This window comes from Mus caroli, chromosome 15 (assembly GCF_900094665.2).
Source record: "Mus caroli chromosome 15, CAROLI_EIJ_v1.1, whole genome shotgun sequence".
Classification (NCBI taxonomy): Eukaryota; Metazoa; Chordata; class Mammalia; order Rodentia; family Muridae; genus Mus; species Mus caroli.
The window spans coordinates 96,070,388-96,094,269 of NC_034584.1; the positions used below are offsets into that span (position 1 = coordinate 96,070,388).

General features: G+C 54.0%; 1 protein-coding gene across 4 annotated transcripts; it reads right to left on the minus strand.

Moving 5' to 3' along the window:
• Nucleotides 1-703: 703 nt before the first annotated feature.
• On the minus strand, nucleotides 704-23,440 carry Rarg (retinoic acid receptor gamma). 4 transcript variants are annotated; one of them, XM_029470037.1, is made up of 10 exons: nucleotides 23,158-23,440; nucleotides 22,398-22,467; nucleotides 18,321-18,646; nucleotides 7,557-7,705; nucleotides 6,749-6,890; nucleotides 5,844-6,001; nucleotides 5,551-5,727; nucleotides 5,096-5,300; nucleotides 4,518-4,676; nucleotides 704-1,978 (listed from the first exon to the last, which is right to left on the minus strand). In XM_029470037.1, exons 3-10 carry the CDS (start codon nucleotides 18,502-18,504, stop codon nucleotides 1,779-1,781), a joined length of 1,374 nt encoding a protein of 457 aa, XP_029325897.1. In that variant the 5' UTR covers nucleotides 18,505-18,646; nucleotides 22,398-22,467; nucleotides 23,158-23,440; the 3' UTR covers nucleotides 704-1,778. The 4 variants fall into 4 exon arrangements, with proteins under 4 accessions (XP_029325897.1, XP_029325898.1, XP_029325899.1 ...); XM_029470038.1 differs by having other exon boundaries at nucleotides 22,398-22,464; nucleotides 23,158-23,353; XM_029470039.1 differs by lacking the exons at nucleotides 22,398-22,467; nucleotides 23,158-23,440 and adding an exon at nucleotides 19,066-19,100.
• Between the last annotated feature and the right edge of the window lie 442 nt (nucleotides 23,441-23,882).

Sequence of the window (23,882 nt, forward strand, 5' to 3'; positions counted from 1 at the left end):
TCACCGATGAAGATGAAGATAGCCAGGAGCAAGGTAAGGAAAGCTCTGTCCCGGGGCTCAGTGGGGGATTTAGGGGAAGTCACAGAGAGCAAGGGACAGTGGTAACAGGCAAAGGTCTTCCAAAGGGGTGGGACAGAGTGAAGGCCTGCAGGAGACGGTGAAGAACATTAGGAGATAAAGTGACCAGATAGGGCTGTAGAAGGGGCAGAGGTCCCTAAAGAGTCAGTTCAACACTGAGCAAAGAGTGGTGCCTCAGGTCTGTGATCCAGCACTCAGGAGTTGAGGCTTGGAGGCCAGGCTGAGTTACAGTGAGGCCCTTTCTCAAACAAGCAAACTCTAAAAACACACTAGCTTAAGTGTGCTGCAGGTCTTCCAGGCCCAGGGACAACTTGCAAAACAAATGGCAGCTCAGAGGGGACGAATACACACCTCAGCATAGCATGAACCCACAGGATCCCAGGCAAACACACACCTAGGTGTAGCATGAACCCATAGGATCCCAGCAATGGCAAGAACTCATTGGTGACTGGGAGAGGCCATTCAGAGTGGCTCGGGTGGGTGGCTTGTAGCCCCTCCCTTGCCACCTCGGTATTCTGCTTCCCTAAGAAAACTATAAAGTCCGTTAGCAGCTCCACCACTGGGCCCAGTTCCTCCTCCAGGTCTGTAGGTCACCTCCCCAACTTTAGAGGGATCCACACCTGGATTGAGTTTCCATCACTTTATTTTGCAAAAATAGAAAACTCAGCAATATGCGGAACAGCGGGGTAGGAGATGTAAACAGAGGGGAGGGGACAGCACCCTAACCCCCCAGAGAAAAGGGGGAGCCTGCAGGAATCTTATTTGGCAGCTAAATATAAACTGGGGGCTTGGGGAAAGAAAGGAAGGGGTCACAGAGGCCCTGGGCTCCCCCTCCCAAGACCCCTGGAGGAAGGGGTCATTTCCAGGCTGTAAACAAAAGCTAATAAATAAATAGAGGCTTCCTCTGGGTCAAGGTGGGATCAGCTAAGCAGCATCTCCCCTCCCCGGGGCCAAGCTGCTCTGGGGGGATCAAGGGTAGAAGGCACTAGGAGAGGGACCCCTGGCCCCTCTGTAGTGTAGGAGGGCCCTGCCTGATGGCTGAGATGAGAGGCCAAGGCACAAGACAGGAGTAAGGGAGAGGCTTATAAAATGGAGGGCCCAGGATGAGTGCTGTACTTCAGCAGAGGTACAGGACGGGCTCACATTCTCCCTTCCCCCTCAGGCCCCACCCCAGAAACGCAGGCCCCAGCCTGCCCCTACACCCGGCAGGAGGATTAGGATGGGGCACCGGGGGCATTGAGCGCGGCAGATTCATCACACAGAGTCAAGCGCTCAGGGTGGGGCACAAGGGTGGGCTCAGCCCTCCCTCGGGGGGGCCCCCCTTTTGGTCTCTAGTGTTCCTGTTTGCTCCCAGAGGCCCAAGCACCTGGCAGAGGAAAAGGCTATGGGAAGGCGGGGCCTCCTCTTGCGTGGGGAGCCTGTGGCCTGAATCCGAAAGGCAGTGCTGAGATTTTAGAGTCTAGACCCAGGCTCGCCCCTTCTCCAGCTCTTCTGGTAGGTGCGCAGCAGTCCCTCGGGACTGTAGAGGGACCCAGTTAGAACAGGACAGGGATGAACACAGGCACCCCTAGAAACTTTGGCAAAATAACGAGCTCATTGAAAGGGTGGAGAGTGGGCGGGGCAGGTCCTCCCCCAGTCACTGGCGGTATCTGGGAAATGGTCAGTCTGCTGCCTGGGGCCCAACCCCACAATGGAGTAGGTCAGGGGCCCTGGTCAGGTTGGGGACTTTGGCCCCTTTTGCCCTGGCCCCCTGGAGCCTCGTCCTCACTGGAAGCCTTGGGGTGGGGGCCAGGCTTCGAGGAGTCGTCCTCAAACATCTCCGGGTTCTCCAGCATCTCTCGGATCAGGGGGGGCATCGGGCCTGGAATCTCCATCTTCAGGGTTATAGCCCTTTCTGCTCCTACAGAGAGACGTGACGAGGATTGGAAGAGCAGAAGTGAGCAAAGGATCAGAAACGCATGGGTGCAGGTCCGCCCTGTGCTTCGCAGGTGCTCCTACCTCAGACCTGCCACGTCTGGGTACCGACTTCACCCTCTCCCCTCTCGTGTGTGGTGCTCCCTAGGTGCTCCCACCCTGCCTTGAACTTCACCTAACCTGCGCTGCCTGTCTCCATTTTTCAAAGCTTCCTCTTTGCTGTTTTTAGAGACAGGAGCCCTGGCTAGCTCAGACCTCTGTCATGTGACCCGAAACCTACAGCCATCCTTGGGGTCAGAGGTACAGTCTAAAGCATGCAGCTTCATTTCTTGTCCCATTCTTCCTTTCTTTTTTCCTTTTTTTAAAAAAAAAAAAAAAAAAAAAAGATTAATTTATATGTGAATACACTGTCGCTGTCTTCAGACACACCAGAAGAAGGCATCAGATCCCATTACAAGTGGTTGTGAGCCACCATGTGGTTGCTGGGAAATGAACTCAGGACCTCTGGAAGAGCAGTCAGTGCTCTTAACTGCTGAGCCATCTCTCCAGCTCTTTCGATTTTTTAAAGATGGAATCTTGCTATATTGCTCTGGCCCAGCCTTGAACTTGAACTGGCAGCAATCCTCCTGCCTCTGCTTTCTATGTGTTACAATTACATGCCCAACTCTCAGGGTGTCTTTTTATGGATTTATTTACTTATCTATATGGGTGTCTTGTGTACATGTATGTGTGCACACTGAAGAGGGTACTGGATCCCATGGGGCTACAGTTATAGATGGTTGTGAGCCACCATAAGGGTGCTGGGAATTGAACTCATGACCTCCAGAAGAAATGCCAGTGCTCTTAGCACCTGAGCCATCTCTCCAGCCCTTTTGGCATCTTTTCTTCCTTCCTTTTTTTTTTTTTTTTTTTTGGTTTTTCGAGACAGGGTTTCTCTGTGTAGCCCTGGCTGTCCTGGCACTCACTTTGTAGACCAGGCTGGCCTCGAACTCAGAAATCCGCCTGCCTCTGCCTCCCGAGTGCTGGGATTAAAGGCGTGCGCCACCACGCCCGGCATGGTTTGTTTGTTTTTTAAAGCAGGGCTTCTCTGTGTAGTCCCAGTTGTCCTGGGACTCACTGTGTAAACCAGGCTGGTCTTGAACTCACAGAGATTCCTGCCAACCCCCACCCCCGCCTCTGCCTCCTGGGTGCTTAGATCAAAGGCGTGCACCACCATGCTCAACATCCTTTCAAAACTGTGGGTCTGTGAGATGGCAGACGGCTCAGTGTACAATGTGCTGACACAAGTACAAGCCTGACAACCTGACTTTGATCCAAGAACCTACATAAAGCTGAAAGGAGAGATCTACTGTACAAAGTTGTCTTCTGACCTCTGCACAAAATGTGGAACAGAAATAATTCCTGTGACCGCCCCCCCATCTCTACATCATGCAGTGACAAGAACAACCCATATGCAATCAAACAATCAATCGATCGATCAATAAACATAAAATATTTCTTTGTTTTCTTTTTTCTTTTTTTGGTTTTTCAAGATAGAGTTCCTCTATGTAGCTCTGGCTGTCCTGGAACTCACTCTGTAGACCAGGCTGGCCTTGAAAACGCAGAAATCTGCCTGCCTCTGCCTCCCAAGTGCTGGCATTAAAGGCATGTGCCACCACTGCCTGGCTTATTTTTGTTTTCAAGACCAGGTTTCTCTGTGTAGCTTTGGCTGTTCTGGAAGACTAGGCTGGCTTTGAATTTACAGATACCTGCCTGCCTCAACCTCCTGGGGGCTAGTTGTAAAATATTGTAAAATATTTTTTTGAAGACGTACAGCTCTGTTACCCAGTATGGCAGCCAGACTTTAACATCCAGAGCTTTCTAGCTGTTGCAAGGCAGGATCTTAATAACGTTTATGGCAATGTTTATCAAATACCCATGATATAGCCGGGCGGTGGTGGCGCACGCCTTTAATCCCAGCACTTGGGAGGCAGAGGCAGGCGGATTTCTGAGTTCAAGGTCAGCCTGGTCTACAGAGTGAGTTCCAGGACAGCCAGGGATACTCAGAGAAACCCGGTCTCAAAAAACCAAAAAAGTTTAGCCTTAGTTTCCAGACAGAAAAAAATAAGGCATAAAAAAAGTAAAGGAAGGGCTGGAGAGATGGCTCAGCGGTTAAGAGCACTGACTGCTCTTCCAAAGGTCATGAGTTCAATTCCCAGCAACCACATGGTGGCTCACAACCATCTGTAATGGGATATGATGCCTTCTTTTGGTGTGTCTGAAGACAGCTACAGTGTACTTACATATAATAAATAAATAAATGATCTTTAAAATAAAAAGGAAAGGAAGCTAGGCTGTCAGATAGAGCATTTGCCTAGTTTATGGATGGCACAGGGTTCCTCTCCCAGCAACACACACACACACCAGGACTCCGTGGAGGTCCCTGGATTCTCAGTTCCTCTCTCCCGCTGCCTGTGCCTGTCCACCTGTGTGACTCAGGAGACCTGCAGATCTGGGGAGGGAGAGAGAGTTGACTCAGAACTAACCCTTAGTGCTGATGCCCCGGAGGTCGGTGATTTTCATCAGCATCCTTGGGAACATGTAGGGTTGGCTGGGTCTCCGTCGCCGGGCATAGAGCCTCAGGGCTTCCAGCAGGGGTTCCTGCAGCTTGTCCACCTTCTCGGGCTCTTCCAGGTCCATTCGGTCTACACAAGGACAGTGGATGAGGCAGGCAGCTGATGCCTGACAGACCTTACTTGGAGGACCTCAAAGCTATCTCATCCACTCTTTACTCCTGTCACTGAGCCCTCCTGGTTAGCTCCCCTGACATAAGGCCCTGTGTTTACCTCTCAGCAATGACGCTGCTCTAGAATATCACTCCCACTAAATTCCTATCTCAGCACTGTATCCAGGGCTTCTGCGTCCTCTGGACTCTGCCTCCTTCTTTTTCCCTTAGCCTGGTTAGCCAGAAAGTCTATACTTAAGCTGAGAAGTCTGTAGGATACAGTCAATGGGAACAATTCCCAGGGACGACCCTGCCACCTGGTCAGAGTGGGGATAGGGTCTGGATAGAGTCCCTGGTGGGAGAGGGAGCCCATGCAGACACCAGGGGGCGCCCCCGCACCTCCACAGATGAGGCAGATAGCACTAAGTAGCCCAGTCTCGGTGTCATCCATCTCCAGGGGCAGCAGCTGCCCGGCAAAGGCAAAGACGAGGTCTGTAAGGGGCCCAAAGCCAGCATTGTGCATCTGGGTTCGGTTCAGGGTCAGCCCATCCGAGAATGTCATGGTGTCCTGCTCTGGGGTATACCTTGTACAGATCCGAAGCATCTGGAGGGTGGGGGTAAGGAAAACTTAGTACTGCTCCTGAGGAAGGATTCCTAAGTAAGTTTGGTTCCCAGTAAGGAAAGCCTGAACCTGAGGAGTAAGGTGGAGAGGTGGGACTCGAGATTGGAAAGGGGAGGCTAGGCAAACCAGGAGGGAACTGCTAAGACAAAAAGAGCTTAGGTGGAGGAGAGGGCTAAAGGGCGTGGTGGTGGAAAAGGGTCAGAGTGGTCCAGAACTCATCTGCCTAACTCACTAGGATGTCCAGGCAGGCAGCCTTGAGCAGCGTGATCTGGTCGGCAATGCTGAGCCCTGTAAAACCAGGCAGTCGCTTTGCAAACTCCACAATCTTGATGATGCATTTGGTGGCCAGCTCGCTGAACTTGTCCCACAGCCCCAGGTCCAGCTGCACCCGGTGATCTGCACTGGAGTTCTGCGGGGGGGGGGGGGGGGGGGGGGAAGAAGTGAGCCATGAAGGCTCCCCTGGGCACTCTCCCCACTTCCCTGCCCGTTCCTGAGGCCCTCACCCAGACTCTGCCCACTCCTCACCGTGGTGTACTTGCCCAGCTGGCAGAGTGAGGGGAAAGTCTCCTGGTGGGCTTTGCTGACCTTGGTGATGAGTTCCTCTAACTGTGGACTCAGTTCGTAGCTGTCGGGCGAGCCCTCCTCTTTTACCTCCTTTTTCTTTTTCCGATCGTTCCTTACAGCTTGGGGTTGGAGGCAAAGAGAAGGATCAGGACCCTCAGACTCTCCTTCTGTTTTTTTTTCTTTTTTTCTTCTTTTTTTTGGTTTTTTGAGACAGGGTTTCTCTGTATAGCCCTGGCTGTCCTGGAACTCACTTTGTAGACCAGGCTGGCCTCGAACTCAGCAATCTGCCTGCCTCTGCCTCCTGAGTGCTGGGATTAAAGGCGTGTGCCACCACGCCCAGCTCAGACTCTCCTGGATGTCTTCTCTCATCCTAGCTTAATGGGCTCAGTTCTCTTTAAGAATACATATTAGTGCCTTAGTTTCCCTCTCTGCTACATAATCTCCTATTTCCAGGCTGGTTTGCCCCAGCCCCACCCAGAGCCTACAGCCATGCTCCCTCCCCAGGCCAATTCGGCTCCATCCTGCCCTTCCGGTTGCCCTGCAGGAGCTGGGGGTTGGAGGGGGGCAGGATATGCAGGCAGGATATCCACTTATAGCCTTGGCAGCACAATGGTGGGGGGGGGGAGTGGAAAGGAGGGGCCAGCTCAGAGCCATCTCAGGATCTGTCCTGTGAAAGAACAGGAGAGGGAAGGGATGAGCCCAACCCTCCTGCTCCACCAAGTAGAAGCTACAGGGTGAAGAGAGCTAATCTAATGGGAATGGTCTTGGAGAAGAAAGCAGTTACAGGGTGGCTAGGTCTCAGGGTCAGGGAAGCTGGATGGCAAAGGGGACAGCCGCATGATAGGACAGGATGGGAGAGAGCCTACCTTCCTTGGACATGCCCACTTCGAAACACTTTTGTAGCCGGCAGTACTGGCATCGATTTCTGGTGACCTTGTTGATGATACAGTTTTTGTCACGGTGACATGTATACACCATGTTTTTCTGAATGCTGCGTCTGAAGAAGCCCTAAATTTGGGAGCAGGAGTGTCACTAAACAGGGTGCTGGGAATACCAGTATTTCTCAAGCAAAACAATTGGCCCTAGCTAGACCTGACCAGTCGTGTCGTGCGTGAGCATGTGGTGTGTGTGTGTGTGTGTGTACACGCATGCATGGGAGAGCACGCGCGCACACGGGCACATACACACACACACACACACACTATCAAAACCTTCTGTACACTATGCTGCAAGCATTCTACCACTGAGCTAGGTCCACAGCACCATGCACGACCAGTTACTCATTTATGCCCAAAGCAGTCCCTTCACCACACAGACAAAAACACTCATGTGAACACAGTACCGGGTCCCCTACCTTTAAAATGATCTTTATTCATCTATTCACTTATTCATTAATTTTTGGTTCTTCAAGACAGGTTTCTTTGTGTAGCCCTGGCTGTCCCGGAACTAGCTCTGTAGACTAGGCTGGCCTTGAACTCACAGAGATCTGCCTGCCTCTGCCTCTAGAACATTGGCGTAAGAGAGTCTCTGATGTGTTGCTGAGTTCTCAAGCATGCTAAGCAAGCATTCTACCTACTAAGCCACATTGCCAGTCAGCCTGGTGTTCCCGTCTCTGATGGTATAAGCCCAGCCAACTCTGAGTGCTAAACTCACCTGCCCCCACCACATACGCACCTTGCAGCCTTCACAGGAGCTGACCCCATAGTGGTAGCCAGAAGACTTGTCATTGCATACAAAGCATGGCTTATAGACCCGAGGAGGTGGTGGGGGTGAGGGAGAGCTGGGTACCATCTCCTCCGAGCTGGTGCTCTGTGTCTCCACCGCTGAATGAAAAGCAGCACGAGAAGATGAGCAGAAGCACCCTCATCCCATGGCCTCTCTTTCTTGGGACCTGCTGGTGACCGCTGTTGTCACCCTTGTGCATAATCCCTTAACAGGTACTCCCTGGAAAGCCCAGACCACCACTCTTTGTAGCTTGTTGGGATTTCAGGCCCCACCACTGCTCCCTACCCCATCCCCACCCCCATCAAGCCAACTCTTCTACATTAACATTCAGTTCTGCAAATTCCAGGCCAAGGAGTTAACTTCTCTGCTTCTGCTCCATAAAGTTGAAGATTGGTTGGGACTCAGCAGGTAAGAGCACTGGCTGCTCTCCCAGAGGACCAGGGTCCGATTCCCAGCATCTACATGGTAGTTTACAACCATTTGTAATCGCCAGTTCTAACAGAACCAGGTCCCTCTTCCATCCACCATGGGCACCAGGCACAAAAATGGCACGTGAAAATACATATAGACAGAACACCATACACATTTTTAAAGGGGGCGGGGAGGGGCATAGAGGTGAAAGGTTAGGGCTCACTCCTGACTCTGGTAATCCCAGAGTTCCCCTGGAAGCAGTTGGTGGGGGTGGGGGTGGGGAGGAGGGCCACAGATGTAGAGGCAAATGGAGCAGTTACAGGCTACCTACAGCTGGCACCTGGCTGAATGACTTAATGTAAGTCATTTCTGAAAGAGCTCTCAGGTCAGAAGAGAGGCATTAGCAGCTGAGTGACCGGCTCAGTGTCGGCTGACTGGGGAGCCAAGGCTCTCAGGGGCACTGACCATAGCTACGTGGCGTTTAGTGAAAGAAGCTGTGGAGGAAAACAGGGATTCACTCAGGCCCTTAGATCCAGGAGTAGTTTGGGGTGTAGCAAAGGGTCAGGTGACACTGGGTAAACAGAGCTGAGGGGGAAGGGAGCTGCCCCAGACCCTTTCCAAGCCTGTCTTCATTCCTGAACTGCTTCAGAAAACAGTAATTGTAGTTTATATGGAGTCCTAGCCAAGGCCCAGAGTAGGGGGAGCCCACACTTTATACAGGAGGCTGCTGAGAGGACAAGCCTGCCACAGGCTGGGAGAGTGTAGGGTTCACCCTCAGAAGCTCAGGATATCTGAAAACTATCCAGCCTGCAGGACCGACCTGCTGCCCGCATTTGGAAAAAAGTGGTTGGGGGGGGGGGTGGATCTTAAAGACCTCCTGTGTGCGTCCTTTGAATGCACCTCCTGTGTGCGTCCTTCCTCCCATGCCATGTAACCCACCTGGTCACAAGTCCATACCAGACCCAAGGTAGCGAGAGGACAGAAGAGGCCATAGGTTGGGGGTTCCAGATCAGCTCCACCACCTTACAAAGAGGGAAGCCCTCTCCACCCACCCCACCCCCCACGCACCCAATTAGCATAAGAATCCTGCTGGAGTTAGATTCCCCCTCAAAAGAAAGGGGGCGGAAGGGTGCAGGGAGTTTATTCAAGACTGGGGGTGGGGTTGCCTGAATGGTAGGTGCTGGGAGGTTTGGGGGAAGCCTGGAAGGCCTTTCTGGCCCTCACTTTCAGCCCATCCTGGGGTCCCCACAGGCCTGTGCGTGGGGTGGTACTCTCTCCTGCACTGACACCCTCCCTACCCACAGAGAGCTGCCTCATTTCCTCATTTCCTCTCTTGCGCAAGGCCTGGGTGCGGTCAGGCTGGCATGGAGCAGGCAGCACCAGCCAATTATAAGACGAAGGCCCCAGAGAGCCTGCCCTTGGGCAGCCTTTCCCATCCTAATGGCACCGGCACCCTCTCTCAGCACCCCTCTGGCACATCATCCCCGCCCCCGGTATCCGAAAGTGCCATGCGATGGCTCTGAGGTCGCTGTGGGTGGAGGGTTCTGCAAAGCTGGCAAGGTCTTCTGGGTCCCCTCTTCAACACTGAGCTGAGACCTCAGCACAGGGACACCGCTCCTGGGCTCGGCAGGGGCCCCTGCTGAGGAGGAGGGGGTGGGCTCGGGGTTTTCTCCTTTTAAAGCCCAAATTGCTGAAATTGAGGAAATTCCTGGCCAGGCTGAGCGGAGCTTCAAACAAACTCTTTATAACCGGCTGTAAACGCTCCCAGCTGCAAGGCCCAGAGCTTGAGCTGCCTGGACTCACAATCTAGCACACAATCTCCTTGAAGACACACACTTTTGCAGGCCAACATGACACAGACACCAAAGCAGACAGACCTACAGTGGGCACTGCCTTAGTTTGGGCTGGACCTTTAAACAGAGGAAAGCACAAACATCAAGGCATGAGTGCTCCATGTTGGTAGATGACAAGTCACAGAGCTATGAGCTAAATAGCTCTACTACCAAACACCACACTCAGTCAGCACAACACTAGGACACTAAAGTTTCCATCCAAAAGCCAGTAACACACAATCCTCCCCTACTTTAAACCACCTTCCCTCTGAGTGTGACAGGGCTGCACTACTGGCCAAACTTACTGGCTCAAACAGAAATGCAAAAATATATATATATATTTTTTTTTGGTTTTTCGAGACAGGGTTTCTCTGTGTAGCCCTGGCTGTCCTGGCACTCACTTTGTAGACCAGGCTGGCCTCGAACTCAGAAATCCGCCTGCCTCTGCCTCCCGAGTGCTGGGATTAAAGGCGTGCGCCACCACGCCCGGAAATGCAAAAATATTGAGCTACCAAGCCCAAAATGCCTCCAGAGGCCTAAATAAGAATATATATAGTCCCTGTCTAGGAGCCTTACAGCCAATACCCCCGCACACACAAACACACACACACACACACCCAGATATTTCTGACTCAGATGCCAGCCAATGTGCCCAGTAGTTCCCCATTATACTGGGCATGGCAAGGTTAAGAATTCATAGAAACTTGGTGCAATGTACTAGTTCCATCTTCAGCCTTTAAATAGTACATCACTTCTTATCCCACCCAATCCCAAAGTACTGTCTCCTGTTTGATATCTCCCTTTCCACTATCCCAGTTAAATCTGAGAACTCTGCCCTGGGACCAAAAAAAAAAAAAAACTGAACTTGTAAACAGCGCTGCTGAGTGCCAAGGAGCGAGGTGCGTTGGCGGGGGCTCAGTGACCCGGCGTGCACACTCCCCCAGCGCCAGCCACCCCGCCCGCTGCCCGCCCCTTCCCAGAGTGCTCCCCCACCCCCGAGCCTAGGTCTGCAGTCATCCGTACCCAGACTGCGAGTGCGGTGCCAACCCCCAGTAAATTTGGGGGGTGTCCCAGGCTCCTCTCTCAGCCCCTTCCAACAGCCCACCCCCGCCAGGCACTGTGGCCCAGGCTTCAAAGCCGCTTCTCATCTGGATTTTATTTTTACTGCCTCTCCATCCCTAGCTTTTTATTGCCGCTCTGGAAAGGGGTTCCTGGGCCCCAAGCCTGGCATCTCCCATTACAGAGAGGGGGAAGATGGATATTTGGGGGCCTTACGATTGTCACCCCCTACCAGCTGTCACTTCTAGACCACCCCCCACTCCAAACTTGGCTTTAAACTTTTCCCTTCCTGCTTAAGTGGTGTTGGAGCCACAGAAAAAGTCATCTGTCAAGACAACAGAATACATACACAGTTCCAGGTTGGTTTGTTTGTTTTTGTTGTTGTTTTAATGAGGATGAACAGAGAATCCAGCTTTCTCACTCTTCTGTGCACACCCTTTGCACCCCAAAAGCAGAGCATACAGGATGCACTCTAGGACACATCACTTTCCAAAAACGCCCCCGCAGCCACGCAAGGCACACGCCCTCTCGGCCTCAAGCAACAAACATCCCCACATTGGGCCACGAACATCTGCCAACCTAGGTGGAATGTGACAGTGCGTGGAGAGACCCCCTACTCCACACCCACGTCTCCTAAGTCTGTACAAACCAGGGATTCACACGCTCTGCATTTTTTTTTTTTTTAACGCTCCCAACTTCCAGCATGGACTTTACAAACGCTACCCACAGTGCTGGGTGCCATAGCCCTCCGAGACTAAGGACTGAAGGACACACTAGCAACATATATCAGTCTCTCACCCAAGGACTCTGGAGGGGCATCAACCGAAGCCCTAGCTAAACATCCACCATAAAAACCACATATACTCCAAACACTGCAGCACACACGCAAAGGAGACGGACTCTGGAGGCCCTCGTGTTTAAAGGGCCAGTACCTCATATAGAAAGGACCAGAATACCCTCTTGCGCCCTGGTCCCAAACTTTACACAAGGAAATTGTAAGCACCAACCTCTCGTGCACCCAACACCCGATCTCCGAGCTCGAATACCTACATTGTAGACTGGCAGGCTGTGCCCAGGCAAAAGACTCAAGTCCGGCGAAGCAGGAGCTGCCAGTGGCTCTGCGTAGTAAGCCGGCCCCGGGCCCGGCCGCCCCATACAGCCGTCGCGGACCCGGGACAAACGATTCCATGCAGTCGTACATCGCGACCCGGCTTGGAGAGAAACTGGGTGCTAGAACACCAAGGACCCGCAGCCCATTCCCCCTCCTCCCCCCGCAGCGCCCCGCTCCTGGAGGGGGGAGGGGGAGGGCTAGCGTAGGGCGCTGAGATGCATGGGGGGTAAGGGATGGGCGGGGAGGAGGGGGATCCCCAGCAAGGGAAAAGGACTGGGCGGGGCGCGAAGGCGAAGCTGTAGCCTCTGCCTCCGTCTGCCTCACTTAGGGTGCCTAGGCAGCTAGCTCTGTGGAGACCTTTTGTAAAAGCAGAGACTAGAGGGATGGGGGTGGGGCCTGGAGAGCGAAAGGGGCCGGGCACCAAGATGAGCAGAGCTGGGAGTGGAGCACATACACATACACATACGTCTACTAGCTGAGCGGCGCACGCGCTTGCTCAGACATACATCTGTGCAAGCATTTATCTTGGCAGGCACCACAAATTTGCAAACGTGCAATAGTGCACACGCATATCTGCAAGCACATATATTCATAGGTGCAAGAATTTGTGCAAATACACCTGGCTCAGGAAAAATGCTTGCAATCATGCTCTCTCGCCGAGCTGGAGGTCTGAACACATTTGCACTTAAGCGCGTGCCCAGGTGGAGATCCGGGGAAGGAGTGAAGGAATAAAATATGCGCATTTCCTTTCACAGCGTCTTCCCCCACCCTTCAACCCTTTCTTCGGGCGTACAAGTCAACACAAGCAAGGGTGTTAAGAATAGCCGTGTAAATGGGGAGCCTTAAGATGCCCGGCGCTACGCAGCAATCCAGACCCGTAGGACCTGCGTTACCTCCACCCCCCTCATTCCCAGGCCCGACTCCTCCTTCTTCCTTCGAGCGCGCGCGCGCGCACGCGCTTCAGAGCTGAATACTACATTCCTGCGGCTCACTGCGCGCTGCCGCCTCCTTCCTTCCCGATCTTCCCACCCCTGGTCTAAGGGCCAGAGCGCGCTCCCGCGGTGAACTCTCCGGGAACCCCCCTCGGGGCGGGTGGCCGGGCGCGCTCACCTCCTCCTGACCCGGCCCCGCCCCACCCCGCCCAGGCCGTCGCCAGCTCCGCAGCGGAGTCCCCCCCCCCCCGCCCCCTCCAGCGCAGCGGAGTCTACCCCTCCTAGCTCCGGCTATCCTTCCTCTGCCGAGGGCTGGGCCACCTCCCTCAAAGTCCCCAAAGCTCTATCCCGCGACTGACACTCCCAAAGTGCCTCGGCTAACCTCCCTCATTGCCCTCTCCCAGAACCTGACTTCAGTTTTAGAGCACAAACTGCCCCCTAAACTGTCCCTACAAGTCCCAAACTTGCGACTCAGACGAAACTGATCCCTCCCAATGACAACTGCCCCCACCCCAAGTTTCCACTGTGCTAAGGGCTTCCCCCGCCCCTTCGCAGTAACTGCCCTGCTGGTCATTCACGGCTTAGGGTCACTTATACCCCACCAAAGGAAATAGCTGCCCCTCCCTCAGTGCCACCTCCAGTGCCCCCCTGGGCGCTCGAGGGAGGGGGTTGGCCACGTCAGAAGTTTGCCCTTGCCTGGCCGCGTCGAATCGGGGACCCTGGCCCCGGGACAACGCCAGTGGCGGCGACTCCCGGAAACCGCCCCCTCCCCCGCGCCCCGCCCGCCGGCCGCCCGACCGCCCGACCGCCCGGCGGGCCGGCCCAGCCGGCTCTGTCAGCGCGGCTCACACGGGGAGCGCCCGGGAGCGGGAGCGGGAGCGGCGCCCGGCCCGACCCCTTCCCCCGCCCGGCGGCTGTGGCTGAGCCAGGGTGGGGCGCACTTTTCTAAGAATCTGCTGTACCGAGTCGGGGTCGCACTGGGGTGCTGAGAGAGTGGGGCGCCTGTTGGAAGAATAAAAAGCAGGAAGGGGTGCCAGAGTAGGCAAAGAAGGCGGGAACGGGGGAGGGGAACGGGAGGCTGCCAGGGACTCAGGGGGCAGGGCTGAAGAGGAGGACCTAAAATGCGGATGGCGATGGTGGGCTGGGGTGGACTGGCAAACTGGGAGCTTGCAGCAGGCACGAAGACAAGATCTTTCCAACCTAATGTGAACTTTCCCATAATGTCCAACACTCCATTTCTGAATCCAACCGTACCCACACCCCCCCCCAAAAAAAACAAAACAGAAAAAAAGAAAGTCCGGGACTAAGTGTCTGAATTGGAATAGAACCAGTAGGCAAAAAAACTAGAAAATGAAGAGTACCCCCCCCCCAAAAAAAAAACAGGAAAAAAGAGTCTTGACGAGTCAACTTCAGGCTTGTGAGTTCCCCTTCCCCCTCCGAAATCTGAAAGGTCCCAATTAAGTCAGGCCTGCCTGGTTGGTAATTAGAACCAGAAGTGGCCAGGCCACAGGGAGGGGGTTGGGAGAAGGGCACAAAAGTGGGGGGGGGCTCCAGGAAGCCATGAGTTCTCAAAAGCCCCCCTTTCTCTCCACCAGATGCACCCCAGTCTTCATCACCCCATCTGTGTGTACTTTGCGAGCATTACTGGGAAAAGGTATTAAGGTATCAGACCAGTCTATGCCATCAGTCCCAGCCCTTGCTCAAGACACAGTATAGCCTTGGATAGAAAGCAAAATGGGGGGAATCTAGTGCCCCTCTTTTCCCCAAAGCACCCCCAACCCTTATTGCAGCAATTAGACCCATTAGCCTCTAGCATTTCATGGGAACCAGATGTTCCCCACCAGCCTTGGTGGGGTATGAAAGGGGGGCTGGTGCCTGACTCACCCCCTTCCCTATGATCCCCACCACCAGGGTGCACCCCCCTCCCAGCTAGATCCTGGAAAAGCTATGGTCCCGGGGGAAAGAATGTGCCCCTCCCCCACTGAGAAGGCCAACAGCACTCAGGCTTCTAGCCTGGTCACCCCTCAGAGCTCTACCAGTTCCTGGCCAAAAAAAAAAAAATGTGAGTTTGGCCTGGACTGGGTTGGGGGAGCAGGACAGCGAAGTCCTCTCTCTCTCGGTCTTGCTACCTCTTCGTGAGGTTTGAGGATCGCACACTTGGAGTTCTCCCTGCTTAATAACCCTCCTTTTCTTCCAAAATTCACTCTAAAAACTGAAGAGGTATTTCAAACCAAAGTCGGCCCCGCCCAAAAGGGTAAGTCCTAAAGGGATAGGTCCCACCTGAGGAGCTCTGGGAGGGGTCTTCCGAAGACAAGAAGAGGGGGTGGCAGAGGGAGGTGTGAAAGAGAGGGTGAGGCCCAAGGCAAGGACGTGAGGCGCTCTTGGCAGGGTGGGGGCTGGGACAGGGTAGGGGGCCAGGAGAGGGGGGGGTGCCGCCTGGGCCCCAGCAGCGGCGGCAAGCTCGGCTCCCCCCGCCGGAGAGGTTTCCTGTTGCAATCAAAGCCCCGTTTGTGTCGGCCTGGGGCTGGAGTTGGAGCCGGAGGAGGAGGAGAGACTGGGAGGGGAGGAGAAAGAGGCAGCCACTGGGGGTTTTTTCCAGGAGAAGACTTCGCTGCCGCCTGCTTGCCTGCCACCCTCATCTGCCATGACTTTCTTTCCTTACTTTTTTCCCTTGTGCCTCCTGGCCCCTCTCTGGGTCTGCACCTGTATAGCTGCCCCTCTGGACTAGGTCTGGGCATCTCCAGCTTCAATCCTTTTCTCCTTGTGCCAGTCTGCTCTCAGTGTCCCTGCCCCACAGACACTGACCCCACCACCATGGCGGCTATTACCGCCACAATACTTGAAGGACAAACTGGGCCAGGTCTTCAAGACCACAGGATCCTTTCTCTGCTGGCACACTTTGCCCCTGTAATCTGGAAAAGCAAATAAACTACACATCAGTGTTCCTGAGAGATACACGGAGGTCCAGACACTTGGCCTTTCGTTCACAGGCCCGTATGCACGCATATGCATGCATGCATACACACGGGTGCGCATGCACTCCCTCCGTTTTTTCATGCACACAGGTCTATGCTTGCCTAGCTCTACAGCTCCCCTCTCCTCTCCCCTCCTCCACGACAGGGTTCTAAGATGCCTGCCTCACCCACTGAGGCCCCAGGAGAGCCCCAAGAGGTGGAGCAAGACTTCTTCTCACCAAGGATATCCCCAAGGTGCCAGGGGCTGACTCTTCAATCCAAAATCCAGCCCCCAAGGAGAAGCTTCAGGCCCCTCCTTAAACCATCCCTTCCTATCCTGAGAAAGAAAGAGGGTGGTACACTGAATATGAGAGATAGAGTACACTGCTCCTTGCAGTGTAGGTGAGTATGGGTGTGTCATCATCAGATTTATGGCTCTGATCCACCCCTCCCATTTATGATTAGGTGGCTACATCCAAAAAGGGACAGCGGATCAAAGCAAAGGAGGGATGTCACTCTCTCATCCTCTGGTCCGTTACTCTCCCACCAAGAGAGGGTCCCTAAACTCCAGGATTCCTTCTTCCCTTCAGCCGGACGCCCCACCCCAAGCACACTGTCTGGATCCAGGCCTTCTCCTCTTCCCTACCCCACCTGCTACCTCCCTGCCTGGGCCTGTCCCTCCATGCTAGCCCGCCACACCCTCCTCAGCTGCCTTCCCTGGTGCTGGCTCTTCTGTTGGCGCTCTCCTTCAGGATGACCTTTGAGGATGGGGCTCAGCCTGCTGCTTTTGATACCACCGTGACCTCACTTTGAACCCTGACCTCCATCTCCCTGTATCTAGGATACAAAGAACACAAGGAGACTTTCACTGGGTACCAGCCATGTCTCTCAGCGTCATTCCTACCACCAGCCTTTCCCATCTTCCTTTCTGACTTCAGCTCCTTTAAGTCACCTCCCACAGAACCTGGGGAAATCAAGTCGGAAGACTGTATGATTAGGCTGTGTGGTTCTCTGCAAGGAATACGTTTCACGGGAGTTAAGGCTTATTCCCACTGCCTGGTGTCAGGCAGGTTCACAGAATGACACTCAGAAAGGAGGAGAGTCCAGCTGAAGTTCCCAAACACCACACTGTAACCTCCGTTGTATTACAGCCACACAAGTAACTCCTACCAAACACCAGCAGACCTATAAATCCTTGATAATCAACCCTCCTGATTCTTCACAGTTTTTGTTGCATACACTGGAGTTCTGTGCAGGAGCAGTCTTGGAGATGCTGTGTACGCATACACTACAAGTGGACTGGGAAACAAACACATACTCCAGATAAAGTCACCCCTATATACAAAGCGGACCAGTGTCCCCACTTTGCCTTAAAGGCCCTCCTTCTCTTTTGCTCAGTGTCCCAGCTACACCTTTACTGTTATTGTTGCTGCTGCTGTTGTTCCTTGAAACAGGTTTCTCTGTGTAGACCAGGCTGGTCTCAAACTCAGAGATCCCTGCCTCGCCTCATGACTGCTGGGATTAAAAGTGTGAACCACCATGATAAAGACTGTGTCCTTATCTTTCTTTTTCTGTCTCTATTGCCCTGCTCCTGGCAAACCTTTCATTTAACCTCTTCTGTATACACAGAGCCCTGTGCCAGAACCTGGAGTCCGAGGCCCCCTACCACACCCCTGTCTGTCATTTCCTGGTCAGGAGTGACAATCGCCAAGTGGGCAAAGAAGGGTCCCAGAGGGAGAGAGGAAGCTCAGGCCTTACTTGCTGGCAGCATTGAAAAGCTTAACCTAAAGAGGACAGGCCCCAGGACAAGCAGGGGTCTGCAGCGTGTGGGGACTATTCCAGACCAGGAGGGAGGGGAGGAGTCCAGAAACATGTGACTAAGGAGAAGATACTCCTGAGTAACCCTTGCTCCAGTCTAGATATGTTGTAGACCAAGAGCTACCTCTTTGCTACTGGGCTACCTCTGTCCTCAGAACCTTCAGGCATTTTCCCACACGTCTTTACGCACCGGGCACTAAGTTTCCTTCCTATTGGCAGCCTTAGAACCCCAATAGCCCTTCTTCATCACAGAGACAGCTGATGGACTGACTTATCAGATTCTCTAGTCCCCCGCCTGTCCTCCCGACCACCCCCAACCACATGCAGCCTTAAAGGACACTAGACACACAAGCAAGCTCAGGTGTCCACAGGACTGTGACGCCTCCTGTGCTGAGTCCCCCAGGAGGCAGTTTTAGGTCCTCTACTTTGAGATCATATTTAAACAGAACTGCCATCCATAGATACTATCCTCAAATACATCTAACTCCACCCCCACTGCCCTCATCTTTGCCCACCTTTCCAACAAGGGTGTCCATTTTCTATATCACACTCTACCCATCTGCCCTCATTTCCTCCCCAAGACCCCTGAGACTCACAGAGAGAAGCCATCTCCTTGGGGAGGTCAGGCTGGCCCAGGCCCCGGAAGCTAGGGCTCAGCATCTCAAATGGTGGTGACCCTCTGAGTGCACCAGGGAAGGCGAATGGGAAGCCTGCTCCTGGGTAACCAGATCCAGGCCCCAGGGCACCAGGCGCAAAGAGTCGCTCCTTATTGGTGGCCATGGTAGCTGCGGCGTGGGAATCCCTTGGACTCTGCAGCGGGCGGGGGTGGTCTTCAGCTACAGCCCCCGCCCATGCCCACTGCCCTGGCCTGGGAGGCTCCGTGCCCACCCTGCCTGGCCTGTCCAGTGGGTTTCCAAGGATCCTAGAAAGAGATAAAGGAAAAGACACATAGATGACAATCTTCATGCGGATCACCAAGCAACTCAAGTCTGTGAGCGGCTGTCCTTCCGTCCTAACCCTAACCCTCCCTGGCTTGGGCACTTGCAATTCCACAGACTGGGGCAGGACAGAAAGTTGTACGGATTCTGAGAAATCAGTTTAGCTTCAGGGAAGGAAAACCTGAGGTTCGAAGGTAAATAATGATTTAAGACCTTTTGGTGAGGTTCTGGGATGGAAGCATCACAGCTAGCTAGACCAGACATCTGCTCTAACAAAGTAGAGAGTATGACTCCCAAGACTCAAAAACTCAAACTGGGGGGTTATAGCTCAGTGGTGGGCTGTTTGCTTAGCATGTAGCAAAGTTCTGGGTTCAATACCTAATTTCAAACTGAGCATGTATACCTTTAGCAGGCAGATCTTTCAGAGTTTGAGGTCAGCTAGATCCACACAGTAAGACCTTGCCAAAAGAAAAAGAAAGAAAAGAAGGAAGGAAGAAGAAAGAGAGAAAAAAGAATAAATAAAAATTAAGCACATTAAAAAAATAAACTAATTAAAACTCCTTTTTGTTTGTTTGTTTTTGTTTTGTTTTTCCAGACAGGGTTTCTCTGTATAGCCCCTAGCTGTCCTGGAACTCATTTTGTAGAACTGGCTGGCCTCCAACTCAGAAATCTGCCTGCCTCTGCCTCTCAAATGCTGGGATTAAAGGCGTGCACCACCACCGCCCTGCCAAATTCAAACTCTTACTACTGTGGTGGTAGCAAGCATATAGCTCCACTGTAACGTCTGAGTCTTACGTGGCTTTGGAGAGTACAGGCACATGCAGACTCCCTGAGCTGCACTGACGCCCCTCACTTGCTGGCTGGGGGATTTGAGAGGAATTATTTAATCTCTCTGTGCCATCTACCATTTGAGGATAATAGGACCCACCAGTTGGTAAAGTTGTTTGGAGGATTCACTAATTCAACATGCACAGAGTGTTTAAGATAAAGTAGCCAAAGCCGGGCGTGGTGGTGCACGCCTTTAATCCCAGCCCTTGGGAGGCAAAGGCAGGCAGATTTCTGAGTTTGAGGCCAGCCTGGTCTACAAAGTGAGTTCCAGGACAGCCAGGGCTACACAGAGAAACCCTGTCTGGAAAAACCAAAAAAAAAAAAAAAAAAGATAAAGTAGGGCACACGCTAAATGCTATGTCAAAATCTCGTACTTGGTACTTCCCGAGTGCCTTTTAATTATCAATTGCTTCCTCTGTCTTCCTTGGTACTTCTTGTTTCCCTTCCCAACTCTCCCTCTGTCACCAGCCATCCCACAGTCAGCCTACACTGCCTATGCTCTCTGGGCAGGTGGAGCCCTACTAGGAGAGAACCAGAAGACCCCCTCCTTGTCCTCAGTCCACATTGCTCCTCCTCCTCCTCCTCTCTCTGGACTCCTAAAAACTCTCCCTGTATTCTTTTCTCCCTCAAATGTAGCTTCCCTGACCCCTGATCTAGGAAAGGGGAATCCAGGTCCCACACACCATCATGCGGTGGCCAAGGGAAAGGTCCTCCATAGATCTCCTGAACCACCTACCAACTGTGAAGCTTAATGGGCTGGGGTGCAACTCCGCTCCATAGGAGACCGATTGAAAGTGGACAGAGGACCACAGTGGGCACCCAGGTGGGCATCCCACCCTGTTAGAAACTGTCTAGGGGAGCTAGAGAAAGTAACCAAAGAGCTAAAGGGATCTGCAACCCTATAGATGGAACAATATGAACTAACCAGTACCCCCCGAGCTCGTGTCTCTGGCTGCATATGTATCAGAAGATGGCTTAGTCGGCCATCAGTGGAAAGAGAGGCCCATTGGTCGTGCAAACTTTATTTGCCTCAGTACAGGGGAATGCCAGGGCCAAGAAATGGGAATGGGTGGGTAGGGGAGTGGGGGGAGGGAAAGAGAGGGGAGGGGGGACTTTTGGGATAGCACTGGAAATGTAAATGAAGAAAATACCTAATTAAAAAAAAAGAAACTGTCTAGGATCAGCGTCTTCTCCCTTGTCTTTGTACCTCTGCCTCCCCCCCCCGCCCCCTTCTTTTCTCTCATCTCTCTCAACCTCTACACTCTTAGGAATAAACCCGTAGAGGAGACTCTGATCCTCACTAGATGCCACCAACAGGCCCAGGACCCTCTAACTCTTTACCCGATGTCCCCAGAGTCCTAGTATTAACTCATAGCCTCCAGGATCCTTCTCTTGGTCCATGAGGTCCTCATCCCAAGTTAAACCCAGGTGGATCCAGGAGTCCAGGGCCCCCTAGGCCCCTGGGCCATAGCTCAACAGGCTGGGCTACATTCCAGGTGGATTAACCCCTCCAATGCCAAGAATGATGAACTGGTAGAGCACCCCCCCCCCAATCTTTCCCAGATTCTGCTTAGACTGGAAATAGGCTCTCTATTCCAGCCATCCCTGTCTTGACATCTTACCTACAGATGGGAACCAGACCTCTAGGGTAGGGCAGAACTTCAACAGGAGGTGGAGGGGAAGGGGTGTTCAGGCTCCTGGTCCTCACCAAGGACATTGTAAGCAAAGGACAACTCACACTGGGCTTCCTCCTCAACTACCTGGGAGGGGAGGCTTAGAGGTGAAGAAGGTAACAGAGATTCCTGTCTCCTAAGTCTGGTCTCTCTGGGAAGGGGGCGCACTTCAGTTCCAGGTAGAAGAGAGTCAGACAACAGTGCGGGAGTCAAAGGAAATCCTAAATGAGGCCTTAACTGTCTAGGTTCTTTGTGGGACCTGCAGAAGCCGGAGAACGCTCCCCTCTTCCCAAGATGCCACTTCAGATGGTGCGGCCTAGAAGGCGGGCAACTGACTTGGGGAAAGGGTTCTTACAAAGCTTCTCTTAGAGATGAGGTGGAGTTGAGGGGAGGGCATGGATGAAGGGGGCTGCCGGATGGAAGGGGGGCGTCTCCCTGCTGCCCTGCCCGCTCCAGAGCCTGGAACAAAGCCGCTCTTGTCAGTTGCTCTCCACCCGCTGCCCCCCTCCCCTCTGTATAAACACGACCACCTTTTTCCATGACCCCATCTCCAGAATGGGAGGAGAACCCAGGCATCCTCTGCCCTAGCCTGAGCCCCAAGCCTGTTCTCCAGGAGGCAGTAGTGGACCTAGCTTCCCTGGCTCCATGCCGTTGTTGGGGGAGTCTAGACCCTTGATTCTCCACCTTGAATCCTCAGGTGCCCTCCCTCTACCCCACTGGCCCCAGGGAGGGGCAGTACCCAGGAGGCAGGCAGGCAACGCCAGTGGAATGTGTGTGGGCATCAGAGGGCACGGGCAGGGTGGGGCCGAGGGGGGAACTGGAGGTGCCAGTTAGGTGGCTTTCTGAGCCAGAGGTGGGGGTGTGCCCCGGGGTTGGGGGGGGCGTGTCCTGTGCTGCCTACCAGTTCTAAGCCACTGTGTGTATGTGTGTGTGTGTGTGTGTGTGTGTGTGTGTGTGTGGATAACCAAGCTCCGAGCACCCTGGACACACACACTCCCCTTAACCCCCTCTAAGTATCCTTACTGACAATAGCTGTGGTCCTCAAACCCTAACTCAGTACCTGAAGAATAACCATAAGGGCAGAAGCCTCAAATTTGAGGAGTAGGATCCCAACTGCCCCGTGTGTAAGCCCTACAAGAGGGAATTATTTGAGCATTTTGTCCTTGAGTCCCCTCCCAGAGTCAGACATCCCTGCTGCCCCATCCCCATGACCACCAACTAAGCATATTCTTACCCTCTGGCCTCTGCAGAGATTCCCTCCTACATACTGGGCCAGGCTGAGGTGAGGGACCTGGTGGAAACTGCTGGAAAGGAAAGAGGCGCTGTCAGTGGCACTCCAGGACTGGGGCTCTCCTGAACCTGTCCCGGCGGCGTTATAACTCTAGCTTTGTTCCACTGGGGCCTCCCCTCGAGAATATTCTAAAAGAGCTCCCCTTCATTGGCTCACTTGTGCAGTAAGGGATAGATCAGAGAGAATCCAGGTTTTGCAGTCCAAACTCCACAGACCACTTTACCCACCTAGACACTTGCTAGATCTTTCCTGGTCCCCCTACAGAGCCCTGCCAATCCACTGGAGAAAGGGTACTTGGACCATCAGATCCACCCTTCAGTACGCCCCCGCCCCACTCCGGTGGAAGAACGCCATCCTTTCCCAGAGGAGGAAAACCCATCTTCTCTGACAGGAACATAGGTTCGCTTGCCCAAGACTTTCCTAAATGCTCTCCTTCAATACTCACCAAAATCAAGGGCAGACAACCCGGCCCATCCTCACTCTGTCTAAAAAAATCTTCCCTTTCTCTTCCCGGGTCACTACTGACCCCAACTTGGGGCAGGAAGCCTCCGCGTAAGCTCGGCTAACAGTTTGGCCACCCCCGGAGGGAAAGGACCCCAAGGCTCCCGACGCCCCCGCCCCTGGCTCATTTCAGCAGAGGAGCCCCGGCGTCCCCGGCCGGAGGGCGGCCAGGCGGGCGAGCCGGCTTCCCCGCCTGACTCACCTGGAGGGGAGGGCGGGGGAAGGAAGGCCGCAGAGCCCCGAGGTCCCGGCGTCGGGCGGTCTCGGGGATGGAGCACCGCGGTGTTAGTGACTCGCGGTAATGGGGGGCTTCAGGGGGGCACGGCTCTAGGCTGGGACAATCCCGGGGCCTCTCGGAGCCCGCCCGCCCACGTGACCGCCCCAAAATATCCGACACATTTTCTCCCAAACCGCACACTGACTCCGCAGGCGGGGACACGGAAAATATTTTCTTTCTTTTTCTCCCTCCCTACCCCCCCCACCTCCCTCCCTGCCTGGCTCCCTCCTCCTCCTCCCGCCCTCGCTCCTCCCTCCCCTGCCGCCTGCCCCTGCCCGGCTCCCTCCTCGGTGCCCTGGGGCTGGGGGGGGGTGACTGGGGGGGGAGGACTGGGCGGGGCGGCCCAGGACGCCTGGGTCTCTGCCCCTCCCATTTGCTAGGCTTCCGTGGCTCCATCCCCGGGAGGCCGGGCAGAGCTGGCAGAGGTCAGTGTCCTGGGCTCCATGATGCCAACCCTTTCTCTCTGGCTCTATCCCCCTTCCAGCCGTTTGGGGAGACTGAGTTGTCTTTGGCCACGCTGTATTCTGCCAGGCTGGTCTCTGGTACCTCCCAGGGTAGGCAGTGAGGGACGTGGACACTGCCAGGACGTGGAGTGATGGGGCAGGAGTATACCAGAGGAGAAGGCACTGTCCCCTTTTCTTAGTTAACCT